We start from the raw sequence: 24,349 nt of genomic DNA on the forward strand, positions 1-24,349 counted from the left end.
GACCAATCCACTAAAACAGTGAAAACACGGAACATATTCATGGAAAAACCCCATAACAGTTCCTAGACTTGATATGTAACATCCTTGATGTATGCCAACATTTTTTTTTTTTTTTTTTGATTTGTCGCTGTACTCCCGCGTTTGCGAGGTAGCGCAAGGAAACAGACGAAAGAAATGGCCCAACCCACCCCCATACACATGTACATACATACGTCTACACACGCAAATATACATACCTACACAGCTTTCCATGGTTTACCCCAGACGCTTCACATGCCCTGATTCAATCCACTGACAGCACGTCAACCCCGGTATACCACATCGATCCAATTCACTCTATTCCTTGCCCTCCTTTCACCCTCCTGCATGTTCAGGCCCCGATCACACAAAATCTTTTTCACTCCATCTTTCCACCTCCAATTTGGTCTCCCACTTCTCCTCGTTCCCTCCACCTCCGACACATATATCCTCTTGGTCAGTATTTCCTCACTCATTCCCTCCATGTGCCCAAACCATTTCAAAACACGCTCTTCTGCTCTCTCAACCACGCTCTTTTTATTTCCACGCATCTCTCTTACCCTTACGTTACTTACTCGATCAAACAACCTCACACCACACATTGTCCTCAAACATCTCATTTCCAGCACATACATCCTCCTGCACACAACTCTATCCATAGCCCACGCCTCGCAACCATACAACATTGTTGGAACCACTATTCCTTCAAACATACCCATTTTTGCTTTCCGAGATAATGTTCTCGACTTCCACACATTCTTCAAGGCTCCCAGGATTTTCGCCCCCTCCCCCACCCTATGATCCACTTCCACTTCCATGGTTCCATCCGCTGCCAGATCCACTCCCAGGTATCTAAAACACTTTACTTCCTCCAGTTTTTCTCCATTCAAACTTACCTCCCAATTGACTTGACCCTCAACCCTACTGTACCTAATTACCTTGCTCTTATTCACATTTACTCTTAACTTTCTTCTTTCACACACTTTACCAAACTCAGTCACCAGCTTCTGCAGTTTCTCACATGAATCAGCCACCAGTGCTGTATCATCAGCGAACAACAACTGACTCACTTCCCAAGCTCTCTCATCCCCAACAGACTTCATACTTGCCCCTCTTTCCAAAACTTTTGCATTCACCTCCCTAACAACCCCATCCATAAACAAATTAAACAACCATGGAGACATCACACATCCCTGCCACAAACCTACATTCACTGAGAACCAATCACTTTCCTCTCTTCCTACACGTACACATGCCTTACATCCTCGATAAAAACTTTTCACTGCTTCTAACAACTTGCCTCCCACACCATATATTCTTAATACCTTCCACAGAGCATCTCTATCAACTCTATCATATGCCTTCTCCAGATCCATAAATGCTACATACAAATCCATTTGCTTTTCTAAGTATTTCTCACATACATTCTTCAAAGCAAACACCTGATCCACACATCCTCTACCACTTCTGAAACCACACTGCTCTTCCCCAATCTGATGCTCTGTACATGCCTTCACCCTCTCAATCAATACCCTCCCATATAATTTACCAGATATGCAGATATGCCAACATATCTGTATTTATTTAAATTGCAAAAGACAAACAAGATTCCTTTTATGAGTGGCCAACTTACTAAGTTAAATGCAATTTTTGCAACCATTACAGAAACTCACATTGAAGATCACAATATGTAAATCATGCTATTTCCAAAGTCCCCACAGTATAAAGCTCATTTCTCTAAGGAGGTGTACTCTTACCCCTCTGTTCCTCATTTTCATATCCTACATTATTTTCATATATTATACTGTTGCAAAAATGAGAAGGACTTGTATATAGCATTTACAGATTTGGAGAGAGTATATGACAGGTTGATAGAGATGCTTTGAGGAAAATGCTACATGTATATGCAGCAAGAGGAAAGCCACTAGAAGCAGAGGAGTTTTCACCAAGACAGCAAGGCATGTGTGTGAACAGGAAGAGATGAGGATGAGTGGTTCCAAAGTGTGTCAAGGGTTATGCAATGTCAGAGGCAGTTTATAAATAGGCTAGTGAGGGAGTTAAAAGCAAGTGTTCTGGAAAGGGACAGTAGTCAACTGGGATGGAGGGAAGCAACTAGGATGTGAATCAGTTGCTGTTTACTGATGACCTTATAAATGCTGGCTGGTTGGCTACATTGCAGCCTATGTCATCAAAGCACATCTCATGGCTCTTTCACTTTGTGTGTGTGTGTGTATACATGCCTATCCTTGATGTGGCCAACATCTACCAATTTGATGCCTAACAATAGAAAAGAAGACTTTCCTATCCTGCAAGAGAAGGGTTGGGGATCATAGTTCTTAAAATGGTGTATGTCTTTATACTCTATCCCAGCTGCATAGGAATAAAAATGTTGTTTATGATAGAATATATTGGCGGACTCTGGTTTTGGTGGGTTATGAATGACACCAAGAGAATGGATGAGAACATACGAGGTAGCTGCACTGCCACACTGCACTGGGAAATAGCAGACAAGTGTAAAAAAATAAGAAAATCTGCTTCTATGAAGTATGAACGAAACTATATTCCCTTGTATTATCATCTTTCAACCAGCCCAGTAATTGTTGTTGGACATTAACATACAGTTTTGTAAAAGAAAAATAATCATGTAATGATAAACATTATTGTTCACTCCTATTGTATTGCCTGTGTTGTTTGCACCTGCTGCATACAAATTCATTTTGTCTTAGTTATCTAAACTTAATGGTAAGAGGTTTATTTGTTTTACTGTGATTAGGGCATTTTTCTTCATCTATGAATGCCAAGTCTTCTATACAATAACCTTGAAGAGGGTACGTGAAACTGCCTTCAGCATGACTGATTTCACAGACAATATTTACAGTTGTAACCTGCATGTTGTCCTGATTTTCCACAGCATTGACAGGTACTACTTATTCACTGCTCATGTTTCCTCAGATATACTGTGTACCAACTGACAGATGAGATGGCATTTAAATCTCCATGGTCTGGAAGTACCACACTGTTGGTGGTGTGTGGTGATGTACCTGCACATGTGTCTACAGTATTTATCAGGTAATATGAAAGGAAAAGAGAAAATTTTATTATATGAAAGTACTCAAGTGAGAAGGAATAAAAATAAGAAAAAAGTGAGATGACATAGGTTGAGAGAGGAAAAAGGAATGTAGTATTTAGTTAAACATTTAAACTAACTTTGTTTCTTTTCTGACAAACCTAAATTATTGTGCTGAATTTTGAGGTTACTGATGAGATGGTTTTCAGTAAAAGGATATGCACCAACTGACACGTGCCAAGTTTATTAATTTTTCACAAATGGTTCTCCTGGATGTATTGTACGTACCTACAGTGACTAACTATTATAGTTTGTACATACAGTACTGTCCTGGTTTCAATAGTTGCAGTTTTGGGTATGTAGTAACCAATCTAGTATGCAGTTTACTGAATTTTAAAAGGGGTTATTAGCAGAAATGATTTAGGAAAAATCTACATGAGAAATTATGCTCAGAATGCAGGGAATTGCATTTAATATTGAAATTGATATGTTTATAGAGGAGGTGGACATCAAAATTTTGCAACTGAGCAGGAATGGAGAAAATTACTGTGAAAGAGAACGAATTGTATTTCGCATTTATGGGTATGGAAGATGCATACGATAAAGTTAATAGGAAAGCTATATGAAAAGCCCTAACACCATATAGTGTGCATGAAAGACTTCAGGTTGCTATGAAGTTCTTACAATGGAAACAATGCACATATATCAGTAAATAAAGGTGTGAGCAAATACTTTGGAACAAGTGGGGATGCATCAAGGTAATATTACATCTATTTGAGAGAACTTTTAAAACACAATGTGCAATACCAAAGAAGTACCCTCTCCCTATGACAAAAAAAAAAAAGAAATTCGTTACAGGATGTGTGGGTCAGGTGTTTGCTTTGAAGAATGTGTGTAAGAAATACTTAGAAAAACAGATGGATTTGTATGTAGCATTTATGGATCTGTAGAAGGCATATGATAGGGTTGACAAAGATGCTTTGTGGAAGGTCTTAAGAGTATATGTTGTATGAGGTAAGTTGCTAGAAGCAGTGAAAAGTTTTTACCAAAGATGTAAGGCATGTGTACAAGTAGGAAGAAGGGAGAGTGACTGGTTCCCAGTGAATGTCGGTCTGCGGCAGGGGTGTGTAATGTCCCCATAGTTGTTTAATTTGTTTATGGATAGGGTGGTCAGGGAGGTAATCGAGAGTTTTGGAGAGAGGGGCGAGTATGCAGTCTGTTGGGGATGAAAGGGCTTGGTAAGAGACAGTTGTTGTTCACCGATGATACAGTTCTAATGGCTGATTCGAGTGAGAAACTGCAGAAGTTGGTGACTGAGTTTGGAAAAGTGTATGAAAGGAGAAAGTTGAGAGTAAATGTGAATAAGAGAAAGGTTATTACATTCAGTAGGGTTGAGGTGACAAGTTAACTTGGATGTACGTTTGAATGGAGAAAAATTGGAGGAAGTGATGTGTTTTAGATATCTGGAAGTGGACTTAGCAGCGAATGGAACCACGAAAGCGGAAGCAAGCCACAAGGTGGAGGAGGGGGCAAAGGTCCTGGGAGTGGTGAAGAATGTGTGGAAGGAGAGAACATTAACTCGGAGAAAAGATGGGTATGTTTTTGAAGAATAGTAGTTCCAACAATGTTATATGGTTGTGAGGCATGGGCTATAGATAGGGTTGTACGGAGGAGGGTGGATGTGTTGGAAATGAAGTGTTTGAGGACAAGATGTGGCGTGAGTTGATTTGATCGAGTAAGCAATGAAAGGGTAAGAGAAATGTGTGGAAACAAAAGTGTGGTTGAGAAGCAGAAGAGGGTGTGTTGAAATGCTTTGGACATATGGAAAGAATGAGTGAGGAAAGATTGACAAAGAGGATATATGTGTCCAAGGTGGAGGGAACAAGAAGTGGGAGACCAAACTGGAGGTGGAAGGATGGAGTGAAAAAGATTTTTTCAAACAATCGGGCCTGAACATACAGGAGGGTGAGAAATTGAGTGAACTGGAATGATGTGGTATACCAGGGTCAATGAGCTGTCAGTGGACTGAACCAGGGCATGTGAAACGTCTGGGGTAAACCATGAAAGGTCTGTGAGGTCTGGATGTGGACAGGGAGCTGTGGTTTTGGTGCATTAAACATGACAGCTAGAGAATGAGTGTGACAGAATGCGGCCTTTTTTGTCTGCTTTCTGGCACTACCTGATAGCATGGTGAGTGAACAAGGGAAAAGGGTGATGGTATGATTATTTGTAGTGCTTGCTTCTGGTACATGCTTTTATGGTGGCTTTTTAAAAAAATTTCTTAAAGGTTACTTGCTCGCTAACTTAAAAGAATTTTGTTAATTACTGGAAGCCTCACATGTTGGCCTAAGGGGAAGCCTGAATTACTTTCTCTTTGTTGGAGGATCTGTTGTCCCTATCTTGCCTTTATATCATAATTTCCCCACCTAGTGAATCTTGTCATCCCCTGGAACTGCTGATTTTATGACTAAGACCAAAATTTGTAGCTTTGCCGAGTGTAAAGGTTGCAATACTGGTGATGACCCCTTGAAGTGTATTTACCATGGCAGCTGCATGTTGTCAAATGTTTCCTTCCCCTCTGAAATAAGCAGCAGGAACCTGCATGTGAGACACATGAGGGTTGACATCATTACTAACATGTTGCCTGAGTTCCACCCTAAGGATGAATTAAGGAGACCAATTTCCTACTTGCAAATATTAGAATTGCATTCAAGTTCTTGGATAAGGAAATATTCAACAAGCTGTTACTGTTGTAAATAAGGCCAAAACTAGAATTTCCCTCTTAAGTTTGGTTACCTGTCCTAAAGAAGTGCAAAGACCTAATAGAGAAGGTCCAGAAGAGGGCTACAAATAAGGTACAAAAAGTCAGAGAAGAGAATTACAGGGAAAGGCTAGTCCTTATATTTGCACTCTTAAGTAAGAGAGTAGAGTGATGGGTGACCTGATGATAATAAATAAATGACCTGATGATAACCACTAAGTTTTAAGACCATTTTGATAATGTAGACAGTGAATAGTTCTTTGAAAAATGTAGGGATACAACAGCCAGAGAACACAAAATTATGCAAGACACTTGTTAAAAAAATGTAAAGAATACTTGGACACTGTAGGAGTGGTGGACAAATGGAACACACTGACTGAGGAAATAGTAAAGGCTGACAACATACAGAAGTTTATAAAGTTGTATGATGGTAGAGAAGGTTCAAGAGATAGGGCCTTATGAGTGTAAAACTCCCTCTCTGTACATGGTTGTTAATTGTCATTTATTAATTATACACCTGTTGAATCTAAGACTTGTTTTGAAAGTTACAATATCTGCAACAGGCATTTTACAAAGTATTTTTGTATTTCCTTTAATAAATCTAAAATTTCTTTGGTAAATTCCAAACGTTGTCCGCAACATGTACCTTAACGAATATTTCAATGTTTCATTGAATCTAAATCTTGTTTTATAAATTGTGGTATCCACAACAGGTATCTCCTTCAAGGAGGCCGAGTATTTTCCGTGTGTTCAGATTTTCTGAATATGGCCGTCCCCCTCTTTGGTAAGTTGAAAGCATCCCTACCTGTTTAATCAAGTTTCTATTGGCAACATTCTTGTTTCCTCATCTTATTTCTTGATAAAACATTTTTTACTAACCGCACTTTCAAGTTTAAACCCTAGATATTATCAGTATATTTCAGTCATGATGAAATTTTTTTGTCCTTATGTCATGAATGATTTTTATACTTAGGAATTGATGTCATCTAAACTTAGTACATATTGTATTGCAATGCTGAAGAAGTTTTGACCTATGATGAGATTGTTTTTCTTATTTCTCCTTTTTTTGAAGCAAAGATTGTTCAATATATTTTTTCACCTGAACTGCAACTGTTGAAATTTATTGGTAGGGCAGGTAGCATGACCCTGAATGATTGTCATAACTGTTTTTTGTGCTTTTTTCCTTCCAGTTTGGTATTGATGAAAGCTTTAGTGATTTCTTAATGCTTGTACTTGCAATCAAACCATTATTTCTCCAGCCTCCTTCAAGATATTAGCTAATTAATTTTTTGTTTTGTTTTGTATTCATATTCTTGATAAGTATAATGAGTATCTTTCATTAGAAACTCTATTATCTTTTGAATTTATAAAACTTTGTTTTCTCCATTGTGTGACTTTGGTATTGATTTGTTTGGTACTGATATGTTTTTCATATGTTCTCTGATGAAATAAGAGGTTTCCTTCATGAGATTATATATTTTCTTATTTGTAGTTATATATATATATCTTTATATTTTTTTTCCTAGTGACTTATTTTATTAACTTGATGAGGCTGGAACCTTTTATTTTTTATTAGGTTAAACACTAATTGTGGTTCTGGGCTGAAATTTTAATATTTTTGAATTAGTAGTTTCTTTATAGCAAATAAAATTGGAGTCTATAGAATAGTTTATATTTTAGGTAATGACCCAGGTACCAGATACTGTATTATACTCATTTAACATTGTAATAATGGAATCTTCTTCCCTTTCGGTGCTATGGGTTTTAGCTTTCGAGCTGCCCTGGACCTCTAGCCTTGTAGCCTCAGGTATTTCCTCCCAGATATGTTGTCATCCTAACACCCAGTCCCGCATAGGACCCCACATTTGTTGTTTAGAATGCACGTGTGACATTGTTATTAGCTTGTAGCTATATGTGTTTGGCAGTTTTTGCACTATATCCATCGCTTCTTCTTAGAAATGTACGGCTTTGTAGCGTCTTCAATTGTTGCAAGAACATCTTTTTTTTTTTTTATTTACAGTGCCTTAAACCTATTTTAGTTTGCTTCAGTTTCCATAATGTGTTAGATAGGTAAAGTAGCAAGAGATTTGTTTAAATGCAGATAGTCCCTAGATGTGTTTATTTTTTATTGTACAGTAGGTACATAGGACTGGCTACACCTGTGTAAAATAATTTAAGCTTTCAACTTCGAAGTTATTGGTATAGCATTATGTTTTATTACAGATGTACAAGGTGTCTCAAAATCCCAGACTTATAGACAGAATATACTCCTTACCTTTAGCTCTACAAATATTTTAATTGTATGAATCAAACTTGTGTACACATAGCCATGAATTCTCTGGACTAAAGGCTATTTTTTCGTCAGTTCATGTCATGCAATTTGAACATCTGTTGAACAAAAGGTAAATAAATTCTTCATGTAAGTCTGGGCTTTGGAGATGCACTATACACAAGTTGAATTACATGTATTAAGGCTTTATATGATGTCAGCAGTGTTTGACCATGAGGACTGAACTCTTTACTTGTCCGCATCATCTACCTCCAGCATGCATGTAAGTTATACTCATGACCTCTTCCAAATTGATCGAGAATCAAGAAACAAAGGAAGAAAAATTCACTTTGCTGTTCCCAAATTTTAAAAGAAAAGCAGTCCCGAGGATAACAAGGATTTGCATAATTTAGGTATCTTTACTGTGGTTCACAAAGCCTATAAAGACCTGCCAACCCTGCCCAAATATAAGGGTCAACCTTTGTCTCCCAAGTTAAAATTGTAGTGCTATCTCTGGAGAAGTTTTTTAATTCAATAACTTTATATAAATAATTTCTTCCTTCCGTAATTCTTATTCTGTTACAAACAACAGAATAAATGCAGATCAAGATATAGTTATGATTATGGATGTTGTAGTTTTGCAGGCTCTCATATAAACTAATGATAAGCAGTTTATTGCTTTCCAATGAATTCTTCAGTTTGGGTGCTGTAACATATGATAGCTACTCTGTGTACTACTCTTCTCCCATATAAACATGCATGGATTATTATTATATATAGCCCTAGGACCCCTTCTACTGGGCTCCTGCAACTTCAATGTTGAACGGCAGTAAAAGACAAAGAATTGATGGACTCCTCTGGAGCAAGAAGTTTTCCAGTAAGACTGAACTACCTTTTGTCAGCTAGGCAACTTTTCACTCATGTTTCAACCTCAAGTAGGTGGAGTCCATATGAATCCATATACCTTTATCTTTCTGCCTATGGAACCCCTTCTACAAAGCTCCTGCAGCACTCAGGAAGTTAGCCATATCCACTGGGTGGGACCTTAGGTCAAGGAGTGCAGTGATGTTCTGTACATATCTGTCTGAGGTGAATGGAGGACAACAAAGAGTAAGTGTTCTGTGTCTTCAGCATGTAAGTTGCACCTGGGGCATAAGGAGTCATGAGATATGTTAAAATTGATGTTTGCAATAAGTGTTCTGTGTCTTCAGCATGTAAGTTACACCTGGGGCATAAGGAGTCATGAGATATGTTAAAACTGATGTTTGCAATGTTACAGAGATAGGTAATGTCCAGAGCAGGGAGGAGAAAGAGTAACTCATATATGTATGGAGAGTGTGGTTTCAGTTAGGTGTCTGTCTGGTGGGGCAGTGTTTGGGAGTGCAACTGTTAAGTGCCTGTTGGACAGTTTTGGTGTCTATGTCTTGTCAGTGTTGTGACTGCTAGTAGTGGGGAATCTGTAAGTATAGGATGTTGAGGTGTAAAGCAGAAGATTTTCATTTCTACTTTGTGGTAAGCCAGACAGTGTTTTACGAATGCGAGCTGTGAGTTCTAAATGAGAAAGTATGAAAGTAGGTGAATGTGTTGGAAATTAAATGTATGAGGAGAGTTCTAAATGAGAAAGTATGAAAGAAGGTGAATGTGTTGGAAATTAAATGTATGAGGACAATATGTGGTGTGCAAAGGGTTGATTGAGTAAGAAACTAATAAGAAAAGAGAGCTGAAATGTTTTGGACATACAGGGAGAATGAGTGAGGAAAGGCTGCCAAAGAGGGTATGTGTGTCAGAAGTGCAGGGGACAAGGAGAATGAGGAGACCAAATTGGAGAGGGTTTGAGTGCTCAAGGCCTGAACATGCAGGTGGGTGTAAGGTGTGCACGGCAAACTGGAGTTGTGTGGCATACAGGGAGGGATGTGCTGTCAATGAACTGAATGAAGGTGGAAATTCAGCTTTGGCAAGGCTGTATCATGAGTAAAGTCTCGTCAAAGAGCTTTTCACTCCAAAGGAGTCTACATTTTCCTACTACTGGAGGTGGCACAGCCTAGGGCGGCACAAATCTTCAGAGGGATCCTAGGTAACAATAAGAGCCTTTCATAGATTTTGGTCCTGGGGTAATTATAATAATAATACACAACAAAAAACACAGGAACATGTTAAGACGATTTGAGAAATCTTTCATATAACACATCTTCAAAGTACAGTAGTCAAATTATTACAGGTGAAATATATATACATGATGCACACAATTAAAAAGTATATAACCTGGGAAAATTCCTCTCATCTTATCGAGGGGATTCAGAGGGAAGAATTATGAAGGATGATGTGAGGATATGTGAGAAACTGAATAACAGGTTCGAAAGTGTTTTCCTAATGGAAAACACAATAGACCCAACACTAGTGAGATGGGATGGGGAGGAGATTTTAGCAAGTATTGACATATCCAGAAAAGACTAACAGAATACTTAAAAGACTCATGGTCCAGGTGAAATTTCACCATGCGATGAAGATATGTGCAGGTACATAAGACAGACCCACTGAAATCTGTTCTAGATGTTGCTGGAGCAAGGCAAAGTGCCAGAGGAGTGGGAAAGGGTTGACTTTATACCTATCAATGAAGAAAGGAGAGGGAAGAAATGGTGAATTAAAGGCAAGTCCCCCTGAAAACTGTGGTCTGTAAGGTACAGGAAAATATTAGAAAGCAAATGGAAGACTAAAGAAGAAAAATCAAGTGTGAGACAATATGGTTTCAAGGACTGGAGGTCATTTGTAATGTACCGTCTTACTAACTAAGAGAAAATGAGCTTTGTTTTAGACAAAACACAAGGCTGTGTGGATTGTTTGTATATGGATTGCCAGAAGCATATGAGACTATTATATGGAAGTAGAGTTAAAAATCTAGATCAACAGGCAGGAGTAAGTGACAGATTATCTTAGTGAAAGGGAACAAAGGACACATATCAGAGAACCCTTCTCCAAATGGGTCAAAGTCACCTATGGAGTGCTGTAGGGTTCTATTTTGGGATCGTTCCTCTTCTTGATCTATGTGAATGACTTGCCAGAAGGTATGGACTGAAATCTGTTCTAGATGTTGCTGGAGCAAGGCAAAGTGCCAGAGGAGTGGGAAAGGGTTGACTTTATACCTATCAATGAAGAAAGGAGAGGGAAGAAATGGTGAATTAAAGGCAAGTCCCCCTGAAAACTGTGGTCTGTAAGGTACAGGAAAATATTAGAAAGCAAATGGAAGACTAAAGAAGAAAAATCAAGTGTGAGACAATATGGTTTCAAGGACTGGAGGTCATTTGTAATGTACCGTCTTACTAACTAAGAGAAAATGAGCTTTGTTTTAGACAAAACACAAGGCTGTGTGGATTGTTTGTATATGGATTGCCAGAAGCATATGAGACTATTATATGGAAGTAGAGTTAAAAATCTAGATCAACAGGCAGGAGTAAGTGACAGATTATCTTAGTGAAAGGGAACAAAGGACACATATCAGAGAACCCTTCTCCAAATGGGTCAAAGTCACCTATGGAGTGCTGTAGGGTTCTATTTTGGGATCGTTCCTCTTCTTGATCTATGTGAATGACTTGCCAGAAGGTATGGACTCTCACTTGAATATGTTTACAGATGATGCAAAGGTCATGAGTAAAGTCAACTTACAAAGGGACCTAAACAGACTCCAAAGTTGGTCTGAAACATGGTTGGTGAAATTCTACGGGAGTAATGTGGATATGACAGTGAAATAAGGCCTCAATAAGATTATTATCTTGCAGGAAATAAGCTTCAGGAATCTGTGTGTAAAAAGGACTTCGGAGATGACATAAGTTTTCAAACCAAATTGATGGTGTACAGAGTGAACTATTCTTTGAAAGATTTAAGGACAGGACAACCTGAGGACAACATGAAATTATGCAAGAAACTTGTTAAATATGATGTAAGTAAGAACTTTTGTGGCATAAGAGTGGTAGTTAAATGGAATAAACTGAAAGAGGATCATACATATGGTCAAAAGATTGTATTACAAAAGATAATGTTCAAGAGAAGGGAGATCCACAAGTATGAAACTCTCTGTTCAGTACAAATATGTAATTACACACAAAGACACACCAGAATTATGAAAGCTGAAGTACAGGAAAAGGCTAGAGGCTTTAAATTTGCCCATATTGAAAGACAGAAGAGTAAAGGATGACCTGGTCACACTCTTTAAGTTTTCAAAACAGATTGATGATGTGTGGTGAACAGTTCTTTAAGAGATATAAGAATAGAACAACCAGAGGACATAACATGAAATTAAGCAAAAAATATTTGTACGATAAGAGTGTGTGAGGAATGGAATAAACTGAATAAAGATGTATTTGCAGACAGTATATAGAAATTTAAAAGGTTGTACAGCAGCAAAGAATGCTCATGATGGGGCCCTTCAAGTACAAAACTCACTCCTTATAGAGTATGAATAGGAAATTACATACATTCACACAAACATTTTGACAGTATATGCTCCAATTCAAAATTTTTTTTGAGTCATATTGCTTTCTTTTGTTAAGAAGCACTGGCCATTTTCAGTTTAGATTATATGGTTGCAGGCAGTATTTACCCTTTGCTTTGAAGTTTACTTTAATTCACACTTTTATTGATAATGGATGTTAATCTGTTGATAGCTAATGATATGTAACTAAGCTTCTCCGTTTACTAATGTGTGATTGGGAACTCTTTTATCATAGCTAATATAAGTCACACGCCAAGAATCATACATGACTTTGAATTACACCTCCTCAGGAACTGTAGAAGTTCAGGAACAGGCAGTTGTGTCCATTAGCTACCGTCAGTGGTCCAGTGTTCAACTTCTTCACCATCAACATTGCTTTCATTCATCACCTCAACACAAGCGATTTTCTCGAGACTTGGAAAATAGTAAAGGCAAAGGCACCAGGTATGGAATTTTATGTTTGGTTTATTAATGTAAAACCAATTGTCTTAGGGGACACAGAAGAAAGAATATTACCAGCACATGAAAACCTGATTGTTCTTGGGGTATAGGGGAAGATGAATAGTATACTCATACCTTCAGCATACCATAGAAGGTGATTAAAATGGTTTGGAACAGGAGACTAAATCTTCTTCCCTCCTGTGTTATCACTCCAAAAGTGGGAACAGAAAAAGGAGCCACGCAGGAGCTTTCTCTTAAAGCCTCTGTCTTTCATTTTTTACTTTATACAGTAATTTCTCTTTTAAGGGCAGGTGTCCCTGTGAACATCTAAGTATGGACTTGTTCACCAGGGGTTAAAGTAATATTTTTTTTCCCCAAAAAAATAATGTGTATCAATGAGGATTCTCCCCTTTGTTGATCATAAAACATAGAAGACACCTATTAATAGATACTCCATGACCATGAAGTAACCTATCCAGGTCTGTGATGTCATGGAGTGAAGGTGGGGTAATACCAGGTGGCTACCCTCTCTCATCAGTCACTTGCTCATGATGGCACAGTGCAAACTAGCAATTGATGTCTGATGATGTATTGTGGCCTTCAGAAGTGTTGGAACAATTTCTCTAATATTTTCTTTCCATGACAAATTGTAAGACATTTGTTGCTTCTTGCGAATATGTCTGGCGACAGCTCCCACAGTATGGTGGTAACTTCATGCTCTTTTGCTTGGTCATGGCTAACCTGACCAATACTTTTATTTTTGTGTGTATTTTTTAATTTTTCTTTAATACCATCATCCATAGTATTTTCATTCATCTTTAATAAGTATTTTATATGGGCCTGGAATTTGGTTATGATTCTATCAGGAAGGGTTTGATTCTATTCTTTATGGGAGATTGCCTTACCATTTATAGGAGATTTGTTAAAAAGCTGGATCTCCCAAATGGAATACGGAGGGGACCCCTTTATTAGATAGATGATTACCTTATTACCCTTACCATTAAAGGACAGCTAAGAAATTTTCCAGCAGGAACATGTTCCGCAGAGAATTATAAATGCACCAAGCTCTGCAGACTCTACTGTGATCGTTAGAGGCCCTAAACACTGCTTCACTGATTATGCTTTGTTTGGGTTGCTATCAATGGGCAGCCAATAAAGTCTGCAATGCAGACTGAATTTAACTTGAGGCAGGAAATAAAGTATTTAGACAGAAGCCAATAGCACCCGGCTACTGTGACATATATAGCTGTCCATAGCACCCAAAGGGTTAAGGATGGGTGAGAGACTTATCTCACAAAAAAACAAGAGGTTATAAGGCTTTCAACCCTTGGGGATCTGACATATCACTCATTGCTCATGGTACACCACCCTGGAGAGTTTTTGAAGACAGAAAGCTATTTGTAGACATAACTTACTGTAATGAGCTTAAATACTTTGTGTTTCTACTAACTGGTTTTGTCATTTGTACATAATTCATACAGGTCAGCTGTTAGTGTTGAGCCGACTCATGTGGAAATTATTGATGAGCATGGAAGTCAGCACCGCCTTAACCTAAAGATCTTAGCAACAGATGACACTTGGGGGGCACCTTCCCTACTCTCTGCCAAGGTCGACGGGGGTAAAGGCATAGCAGTGTTCTCACAGGTGATATGTTAATAATGTTTACTGATACACAGTATTGTATAATAAGTAAATTTTTGACAAGTCCTTTTATTTCTCACCCATGTACAGGGTCCATCAAGCACCAGACAGGGTTTTTGCTCAATGAGGGTTAAAACTGTTTTTCTTTACAAAATGAGATGTATCTCATGCTCATTGTACACTCTTCTGGAGATAAAAGTTTTTTTGGTGATTAAAACTGGCATGTCTCATATGTCATGGGAGACTTAGTACATTCCTTATATGATTTACGGTAATCATCATAAGACCTTCTCTCTCCATAATGAATGAACATCATGCAATGTAACACAAATGTTTGCTGATGCTACGCTTATCACAAGAACAAAATGAGGTCATGATGCACTCCATCGACAGACTGTGGTAGCCCCACAATTGGTAGCTGTTCTTCAAGGCCAGTGAATAACAAAAGTTGTCTACAAAAAATTATAGTATTGGCATAAATGTATACCCTTATGGACAGTCCAATACAAAAAAATTTATACTCTGAATACCTGTGAACTGAGCATAGTTGAAAGTAGATTTTTCTTAACTTCTTTTACTTTTCCAACAAATTTTCAGACCTGATAGTATAATACCAAATCATAATTCTTTTCACAGGTACATCTGGAGCGTGATCCAAGGGAATGCTTTGCTACATCAGAGAGTACTTCGAAACTTGCAATCAGCAATGAGGCTCGACTGGAAATACTAAGGGACCTGTTGTCCTCAGAACTGATTCTTGACACCACCACACTAACTTCAGTATCTGCTTATAGTCCAGCATACTTCTTAGGGAGACATGAGGTTAGTCCCTAGGGGCAACTGGATTCAACTTGGAAATCCTTTCAAATTTTTGTCTTCGCTCTGCTTCATTATATCATATAACCCCAGGACTCCTTCTTCAGGGGCTCGTACAGCTTTATTTGTTGAAATTGTGCTCCCTTGATACAAGAATGTTGAAGGTGACTTTTGATTCACATCGAAACCACAAGGAGTCTGGTTATGCCAGCCACTTTTGTAAATCTTATAAACATTTTGATAGCTTGCCTTACACAATACTTGTCTTCCTAGTGACCTCCTCAAGTTCATAAAAAATTTGATCAATCTTTTCATTTTTCAGTTCTTCTTTAAGCTACTCTGGTCCTGCTTATCACAGCCCTTTATCCACAGATTTGTCCCTCATCTTTCTCAACTGTGACATCTATAGGAGTATGTGTTATATGCATGTACGTGTGTGCATGTGTATGTCTTAGCTCTTTGAGTATGTGAGCTACCTAGGAATGAAAAAGAATTTTGCCTCGACAATTGAAACACAAAAAAAGACTAGAGATGAACAAATAAGGTGAGAAGAAACTGAAAAAAAATAGGTGGAAGAGATAAAGTAAGATAAAAAGAAGAATCTAGAAGTCTTTGAGGGAGCAGAAAACGTGCCCTTTAAAAAGAAAGCAGGTCTTGAATGATAGGAGAGACAAGAGAGCAGGTGAAGATCAGCCCCATTCAGTCACATCCACTCTCCAGCTGTGAATAATGCACCGAAACCCAAGGTTCCCCTTTCCACAATCTGGCCCGGCAGACCTTTCCATGGTTTCCCCTACCACTTCATATGCCCTGGTTCAGCCCATTGCCAACACATACCCACTTGTATATCACATTGCTCCAGTTCACTCTTTCCCATTCCATACACCTCTGACCCCTCAAAGTACCTATCACTCCATTCTTCAACCTCCTTGGTTTCCCTCGTTTACCTTGATCCCTCCACTGCTGACATGTATACCCTCTTTTTCTTCTTCCCTGTGCATCCAAACCATTTCAGAACACCCTTTTCAGGTTTCTCATATATCACTCTTACTACCACTCTTCCGTCTTAACCCTATCATTTCTTATTGGATCAAAGCAAACATCTGAGGAGAAATTATTAATCCCTGCCTTATTTTTCTTTCATAATTATCATCTTACCTTTCACCTACGATGGCAATGAGTGGGGCATGACTTTGCCTGTGGTATGTTGGTTACTATAAAAAAGTATATTTATTGTGTTGTTGGGTGGAACTATAAAGCCATCAAAAGAGATGAAAAATTGTGGAGAGTTTTAGATATTGGAATAGGAGTAACAAGTTCTTATTTATTTATACTTAGTCACTGTCTCCTGCGTTAGCGAGGTAGTGCAAGGAAACAGACGAAAGAGTGGCCCAACCCACCCACATACACATGTATTTATTTATTTATCTATTATACTTTGTCGCTGTCTCCCGCATTAGCGAGGTAGCGCAAGGAAACAGACGAAAGAATGGCTCAACCCACCCACATACACATGTATATACATACACAGACATATACATATATACACATGTACATAATCCATACTTGCTGTCTTTATTCATTCCCATCGCCACCCCTCCACACATGAAATGACAACCCCCTCCCCCCGCATGCACGCGAGGTAGCGCTAGGAAAAGACAAGGCCACATTCGTTCACACTCAGTCTCTAGCTGTCATGTATAATGCACCGAAACCACAGCTCCCTTTCCACATCCAGGCCCCACAAAACTTTCCATGGTTTACCCCAGATGCTTCACATGCCCTGGTTCAATCCATTGACAGCACATCGACCCCAGTATGCCACATCGTTCCAATTCACTTTATTCCTCACACTTTTCACCCTCCTGCATGTTCAGGCCTCGATCGCTCAAAATCATTTTCACTCCATCTTTCCACCTCCAATTTGGTCTCCCACTTCTCCTTGCTCCCTCCACCTCTGACGCACATATCCTCTTTGTCAATCTTTCCTCACTCATTCTCTCCATGTGACCAAACCATTTCACAACACCCTCCTCTGCTCTTTCAACCACACTCTTTTTATTACCACACATCTCTCTTATCCTTTCATTACTTACTCGATCAAACCACCTCACACCACATATTGTCCTCAGACACCTCATTTCCAACACATCCACCCTCCTCCACACAACTCTATCTATAGTCCATGCCTCGCAACCATATAGCATTGTTGGAACCACTATTCCTTCAAACATACCCATTTTTGCTTTCCAAGATATATACCCATGTATATACATAAATGCCCACACACACACACATATACATATCTATACATTTCAATGTATACATACATATACATACACAGACATATTCATACTTGCTGCCTTCATCCATTCCTGTCGCCACCCTGCCACACATGAAATAGCTCACCCCCTACCCCCACGTGCACGCGAGGTAGCACTAGGAAAAGACAACAAAGGCCACATTCATTCACACTCAGTCTCTAGCTGTGATGCCTATAATATTAAAAATAATTTTTCTCCAGGAAGCTGTCCTGCAGTCCATTAGAGCTATCTCAGACCTCTAGGAGTTAGAAACCTCTTGACCCCCTATTTTATGTGTGAGATAAATGCCTTTCCTCCTTCATTAACTTCCTGATAGGTAGTTATGGCATGGCTCGGCCCAGATTCACTCTCTGATCAACCAGCATTCTCCACTAAGCAATGATGTCATTGTCCCCAGCTCACAGGAAGAGATGCACCTCGTTATTCATTGATCTCTTACCAATGCTGGTCACTATCATTTAGAGAAAGCTTTTCCTAAAAAAAGAGGAAGGTGGAATGGGAAACACAACTGGCAAAAAGCATGTGTGATACCATCCTGGATAAAAAGATTTTCATACTTCAAAACTTACAGTTCCTTCCAGGGTTAGTTTGTCCCCTGACACCATGATAGCATATCAACAGGGCAAAGGAGATAACATTTTTCACAAAGACTGCCTTAAGAGACATCTTTGACAAATGTCCTTCGGCCTGAATGAGTGACAGAGAGCACTTACCATCAGAAGTGGAGGGAACAAGACCAGGAATGAAATGGAAGGATGGAGTGAAACAGTTCTGAACATGCAGATTGGGGGGGGGGGGGGGGTTAAGGCATGTATGAGATAGAGCAAACAGAAGGTATGTGATATAATGGGAGCAACATGCTGTCGGTGGCAGAACCAAGGCACATGAAGAGATCGGGGGAGACCTCAGAAAGGTCTTTGGGGCTTGGCTGTGGATAGATGATTCTAGTTTCAGTCATTATACTTGACAGCTAGAGAATGGATGTGAACAAAGGTCATTCTTCGTCTATTACAGGCACAACCTTGCTAATGTGAACATGAATAAATACGTGAAGAAATAAAGGTTACATTTTCTAATCTATTATGATCTGACTGATGAATGCTAAAGCCTAAATCCTCTGCATGCCCCAAAACAAGATCCAGTGGTTTAAATTTGTCAGGTACACTAACATCCAGGCTTTTCATTCCTATATCTTGTGGATGCAATGGAGACCCAGTAAATACAAAGAAAACTGAGAATGCTAATTCTAGGTATCAAACTTTTGACCCAAAATACAGAAATTGCATCTAAGTTATATCCAAACATTTTAATGTGCTATGATGCACAGAGTTGTAATCTTTCTCTTGTGTCTGGAGCATTTATTTCAATCCATTATTGCAGCTTAAACAGACTCTCCTCAGTAAACTGAAACCACACATGGAAGGCCAGGAGCTTAAGAGACCTCATATAACACTCCAGTTTGTGACCTCTGAAATGACAGGGAGACAGCCAGATGAGGATGTATTGCCTATCCTTATGAATGCCTGCCCCCTAACTTTCTCTACTGTTAAGTACTTTGAGGTAAGTCAGTTTGAAGTGCAAGTTCCAAAATTGATGCACTGTTCTTCAGCAGTCAAGTTACCAACTGGTTAAGGGTGATTAGACAGGGCCACTTCATACTCATCACCTGTGTATACATGTAAATCCCCAAAATTTGAATAAACTGGTATTTGTACTTATGCAAAGACATAAAAAACAAAGAAATTAAAATTTTGTTGAGTATTATTCAAAGGAAAGTGAGATTAATGTCCGAGACACAGTTGCTGTAGTCAGTATGTTCAAGGTTGTTACTGCAATACTAGAATCATTATTAAAGTATTCTGGGAAACACCTTGAGGCAGAAGGTATAAAGGAAACTGCCCCATTCCCTACACCATCTCTTTGAGTAGCCCTGCCTACTGAAACTTATCCTTTATGGTGATGATAGAATGTCTGGAAGACCACAGAGGTAATTGGAAACTTTAGGGTAAAGATTAAATATTAAGGGAACATTTACTTCTAACTCCCAATAAATATTTTTGCATGTATTGTTCAATAGCTTCCTAATAAAGATCTGAATCCACTGCTAACACCATATTCTTTTGGTGCTTTACCTGCTGCAGTACTCATTAAATCTGTAAGGCGTGTACAGAACTTTATTCGTACCACAGCAATGGAAGGCTTATATATACTTTCACTGAAACACTTTAGCACAAAAAATCTTGTATAGTACTTTAACTTATGCACTTGCTTACTATTTATTGGAAAATTTACAAAAACTAATTGCTGAAAATAATTTTCATCTTTCACCAGACTCTGAAGACAACAGCTATTGGTCGTCTTGTGATCTATTGTGATGTGATGGCCTCCAGCATGAAAGTGACAACAGGCCTTCCTTCCCTTGTTCATGGCATAGTTGTGTTACCAACACAACAAACTCAGGGCAAAGGTTAGAGGCTGCCTCTGTTCTTTCCTTCATAGAGGAATTATTCATCCTTCTTTAACCCTTACACAGCAGCCAACAAGAATTGATGTGCTCCTAAAGACTGGGAGCCAACAACAATTGATGCATTAACTTTTCCTACTTCTGTTTAGGTATCCACTTGACCTACTGTACCCTTATATTTGTAGCCTATAGAGATCTCTTCCATCACTAAATAGATATGAAGAAAAAATTTCCTCTGTACCCCTACAACCACCATTGTAGGTGTATGGCCATCAACCTGAAGGTTGTCTGCATAAAGTGACCCCACAGAAAGTATGTGATTGTTGGATCCATATTAACTTATATATAAATTGGTAAGAAAATGAAGAAGAAAACGAAAAATAGGAAGAAAAATCACTCCAACATCGCAAGATTACAGAAGGATGAGGGAGGCATGAATGTGGTGTCCCAACTGCACTTTGAGATGTGAAATAAAATACATATCTTTTTAGTGTACAAATTTATGCAAGATGTTTTTGTGACTACACTGACCATATGGAGATGAAATGATCCTCTAATTTTTTAAAGTACCCCTTGCACTGACAACAGATAATTTAAGGGTATTTAGTGAAAGTGATTTCAGATTAATAAAGTTTCCAAAGAATGAATGGTCATTTCTAAGAAGAACTGCTCAAAGAAAGTGTTTCTATTAGATACTCTTCTTATACCCCCATCTTTTTCCTAGGTCGTACCAAGAATACATGGCTGTCTCCCTTGGGTTGCGCCATGTTTACCACGCAGCTGCACATTGCACTTTCCTCCAATCTGGGCCAACACCTTCCCTTCCTGCAACATCTTATAGCCATAGCAGTGGTACAAGCTGTGAGAGAACTTCCTGGTTATGCTGATATCCCCATCCACCTCAAGTGGCCTAATGATATCTATGTCGGTACTAATATCAAGATTGGAGGAGTGATTGTCGAGGCCTCAACAATTGGGAGTGAAATTATTGCAAATGTTGGTTAGTGTTCAACAAACAAATCATTTAAACTTAATTATAACCGAGTTTTTTCCTCCTATAAACTGTTAAATTCAGTTTACTGTATGCATTGTAGTTCCAATCAAAGGTTTGTCTAGGTTATTCTCTTTCATAAGAATCACAGTCTCTGGGATTCCTCACTGGAGGCTGCCACCAGAGCCATATCATTCCCAGATAGCAAATGATTGAACCCCTTAGGACTCTCATCACAGACATCCCGACATCCCCTACTACATCAGCTATGTCACTTATTTGGGCACTTAAAAAGAAATATTGTTTATGTTGAAAAGGGACCCTGGCTCATAGTTTGTCAGTCTATGACAAAAGTCAATTTGCTCTTTCACTTATTTATCCATCAAACTGTTCATCTACTTCAGCTTTAGCTTGAAAATTAGGAAATATCACAGAGAAGTGAGTGAGGAAAGGGTGACAAAGAGTAAATATGAGTCAGAAGTTGAGAGAATAAGGAGAACCAGGAAATGGAAGGATAAAGTAAAAAAATGATTTTGAGTGTTCAGGGCCTGTACATGCAGAAGGGTGAAAGACATGCAAAGAGGAGAGTGAACTGGAATGATATGGTATACTGGGATTGATGTATCATCATTGGACTAAACCAGGGCATGTGAAACGTCTGGGCTAAACCATGGAAAAGTCTGTGGGGCCTGGATGTTGACAGGAAGCTCTGATTTCGGTGTATTATAATATATATGTATATATATTTTTTTATATTTATATTATACTTTGTCACTGTCTCTCACGTTAGCGAGGTAGCACAAGGAAACAGACGAAAGAATGGTCCAACCCACCCACATACACATGTATATACATACACATCCACACACACACACACATACATACCTATACATCTCAACATATACATATTTATACACACATACATATACATATATACACATGTACATAATTCATACTGTATGCCCTTATTCATTCCCGTCGCCACCCCGCCACACATGAAATGACAACCCCCTTCCCCTGCATGTGCACAAGGTAGCGCTAGGAAAAGACAACAAAGGCCACATTCATTCACACTCAGTCTCTAGTGGTCATGTATAATGCACCGAAACCACAGCTCCCTTTCCACATCCAGGCCCCACAGGACTTGCCCTGGTTCAATCCACTGACAGCACGTCGACCCCGGTATACCACATCGTTCCAATTCACTCTATTCCTTGCATGCCTTTCAACCTCCTGCATGTTCAGGCCCCAATCATTCAAAATCTCTTTAACTCCATCTTTCTACCTCCAATTTGGTTTCCCACTTCTCGTTCCCTCCACCTCTGACACATATATCCTCTTGGTCAATCTTTCCTCACTCATTCTCTCCATGTGACCAAACCATTTCAAAACACCCTCTTCTGCTCTCTAAACCACACTCTTTTTATTACCATGCATATCTCTTACCCTTTCATTACTTACTCGATCAAACCACCTCATACCACATATTGTCCTCAAACATCTCATTTCCAACACATCCACCCTCCTCTGCACTATATCTATAGCTCATGCCTCCCAACCATATAACATTGTTGGAACCACTATTCCTTCAAACATACCCATTTTAGCTTTCCAAGATAATATTCTCGCCTTCCACACACTTTTCAACGCTCCCAGAACTTTGGCCCCCTTCCCCCACCCTGTGACTCACTTCTGCTTCCATGGTTTCATCCACTGCCAAATCCACTCCCAGATATTTAAAACACTTCACTTCCTCCAGTTTTTCTCCATTCAGACTTACCTCTCAATTGACTTGTCCCTCAACCCTACTTTACCTAATAACCTTGCTCTTATTCACATTTACTCTCAGCTTTCTTCTTTCACACACTTTACCAAACTCAGTCACCAGCTTCTGCAGCTTCTCATCTGAATCAGCCACCAGCGCTGTATCATAAGCAAACAACAACTGACTCACTTCCCAAGTCCTCTCATCCACAACAGACTGCATACTTGCCCCTCTCTCCAAAACTCTTGCATTCACCTACCTAACAACCCCACCATAAACAAATCAAACAACCATGGAGACATCATGCACCCCTGCCACAAACCGACATTCACTGAGAACCAATCACTTTCCTCTCTTCCTACTCGTACAAATGTCTTACATCCTCGATATATAAATATATATACAGATGCTTCCAAACATACTTCTGAGTTCCATTCTGACTGACCCATCATATCTCGAAATTGACGTAAGTTGGACATATGTCAACATGGAATAGAGAATTCATATACAGGTTCACCACCGATTTCCAGCACTCTTGGTTCCAAAGCCTTGTCAGATTAACCATGTTGCCGGACCAACCGTGGTCACGTAATAATAATTCATCAACACACCTCTAAGTCACTAATCATACATCTCCCATGTGTCTAAAGTATACCATGGACTGCTAGAAATTTAAATTAAACAAATATTAAATGTGTTAGCACCCTAAGTCTGCCCTTACATTGTTTGAATCCAGTGGCATATCTAGGGTATGGCAGGTAGGGCAGGCGCCCTGGGCACCACTTGAGGGGGGTGCCAGTGGCGTAATGGCATCCTGGGTCCAGACAATGATTTGGATCATAAAGATTTTGATTTCTTGACCATGAAAACATATCTTTGGCATTTGGAATCACATTGATATCATTATTAGTTCAATAGTTATTCACAAAAATTGATATTTCCATATTGGCATACTGGATCCAGACAATGATTCGGATCACTCCCAAAATCTCATCAATTGGTCCTTGTGTCATTTCTGACTTTCCCTGAAAATTTCATCAAAATTTGTTCATAACTTTTGTTGAAAGTCAAACAAACAAACACTGGTAAAAACATAATCTCCTTGGCAGAGGTAATAAGAATAAAAAATATTGGTCTCATATATTTGGACAAGGGCGCAATTTCAGTGCTTGCCATAGGCACTATTTCCCCTAGATACACCCCTGTGTGAATCCTGTGGGGTCTTCTTCGTCTCCTGTTGTTAGTGTTTTCCTAGGTGAGCATCACCAGAATAATGCAGTTTCATCTGTATTATACACCTGCTCAG

At 39.0% G+C, this 24,349-nt stretch overlaps 1 protein-coding gene and 1 long non-coding RNA gene across 9 annotated transcripts in view; one reads left to right on the forward strand and one right to left on the reverse strand.

Annotated features, from left to right (window-relative positions):
- The window catches only part of LOC139748747 (uncharacterized), a 114,946-nt gene that overhangs the window by 70,219 nt on the left and 20,378 nt on the right, over window positions 1-24,349 (reverse strand). The gene's annotated exons all lie outside the window — the stretch shown is intronic.
- The window catches only part of Hcs (holocarboxylase synthetase-like protein), a 69,437-nt gene that overhangs the window by 34,243 nt on the left and 10,845 nt on the right, over window positions 1-24,349 (forward strand). For 4 of the 8 annotated variants that reach the window (XM_071662163.1, XM_071662157.1, XM_071662160.1 and 1 more), the window contains 9 exons: window positions 2,971-3,087; window positions 6,560-6,630; window positions 7,615-7,653; window positions 12,892-13,045; window positions 14,524-14,686; window positions 15,320-15,505; window positions 19,204-19,383; window positions 20,155-20,290; window positions 21,012-21,287. In XM_071662163.1, the coding sequence (XP_071518264.1) occupies window positions 2,971-3,087; window positions 6,560-6,630; window positions 7,615-7,653; window positions 12,892-13,045; window positions 14,524-14,686; window positions 15,320-15,505; window positions 19,204-19,383; window positions 20,155-20,290; window positions 21,012-21,287 (1,322 nt within the window). The other 4 variants (XM_071662159.1, XM_071662161.1, XR_011712816.1 and 1 more) reach the window with 4 other exon arrangements.

This window comes from Panulirus ornatus, chromosome 5 (assembly GCF_036320965.1).
Source record: "Panulirus ornatus isolate Po-2019 chromosome 5, ASM3632096v1, whole genome shotgun sequence".
NCBI classification, from domain to species: domain Eukaryota; kingdom Metazoa; phylum Arthropoda; class Malacostraca; order Decapoda; family Palinuridae; genus Panulirus; species Panulirus ornatus.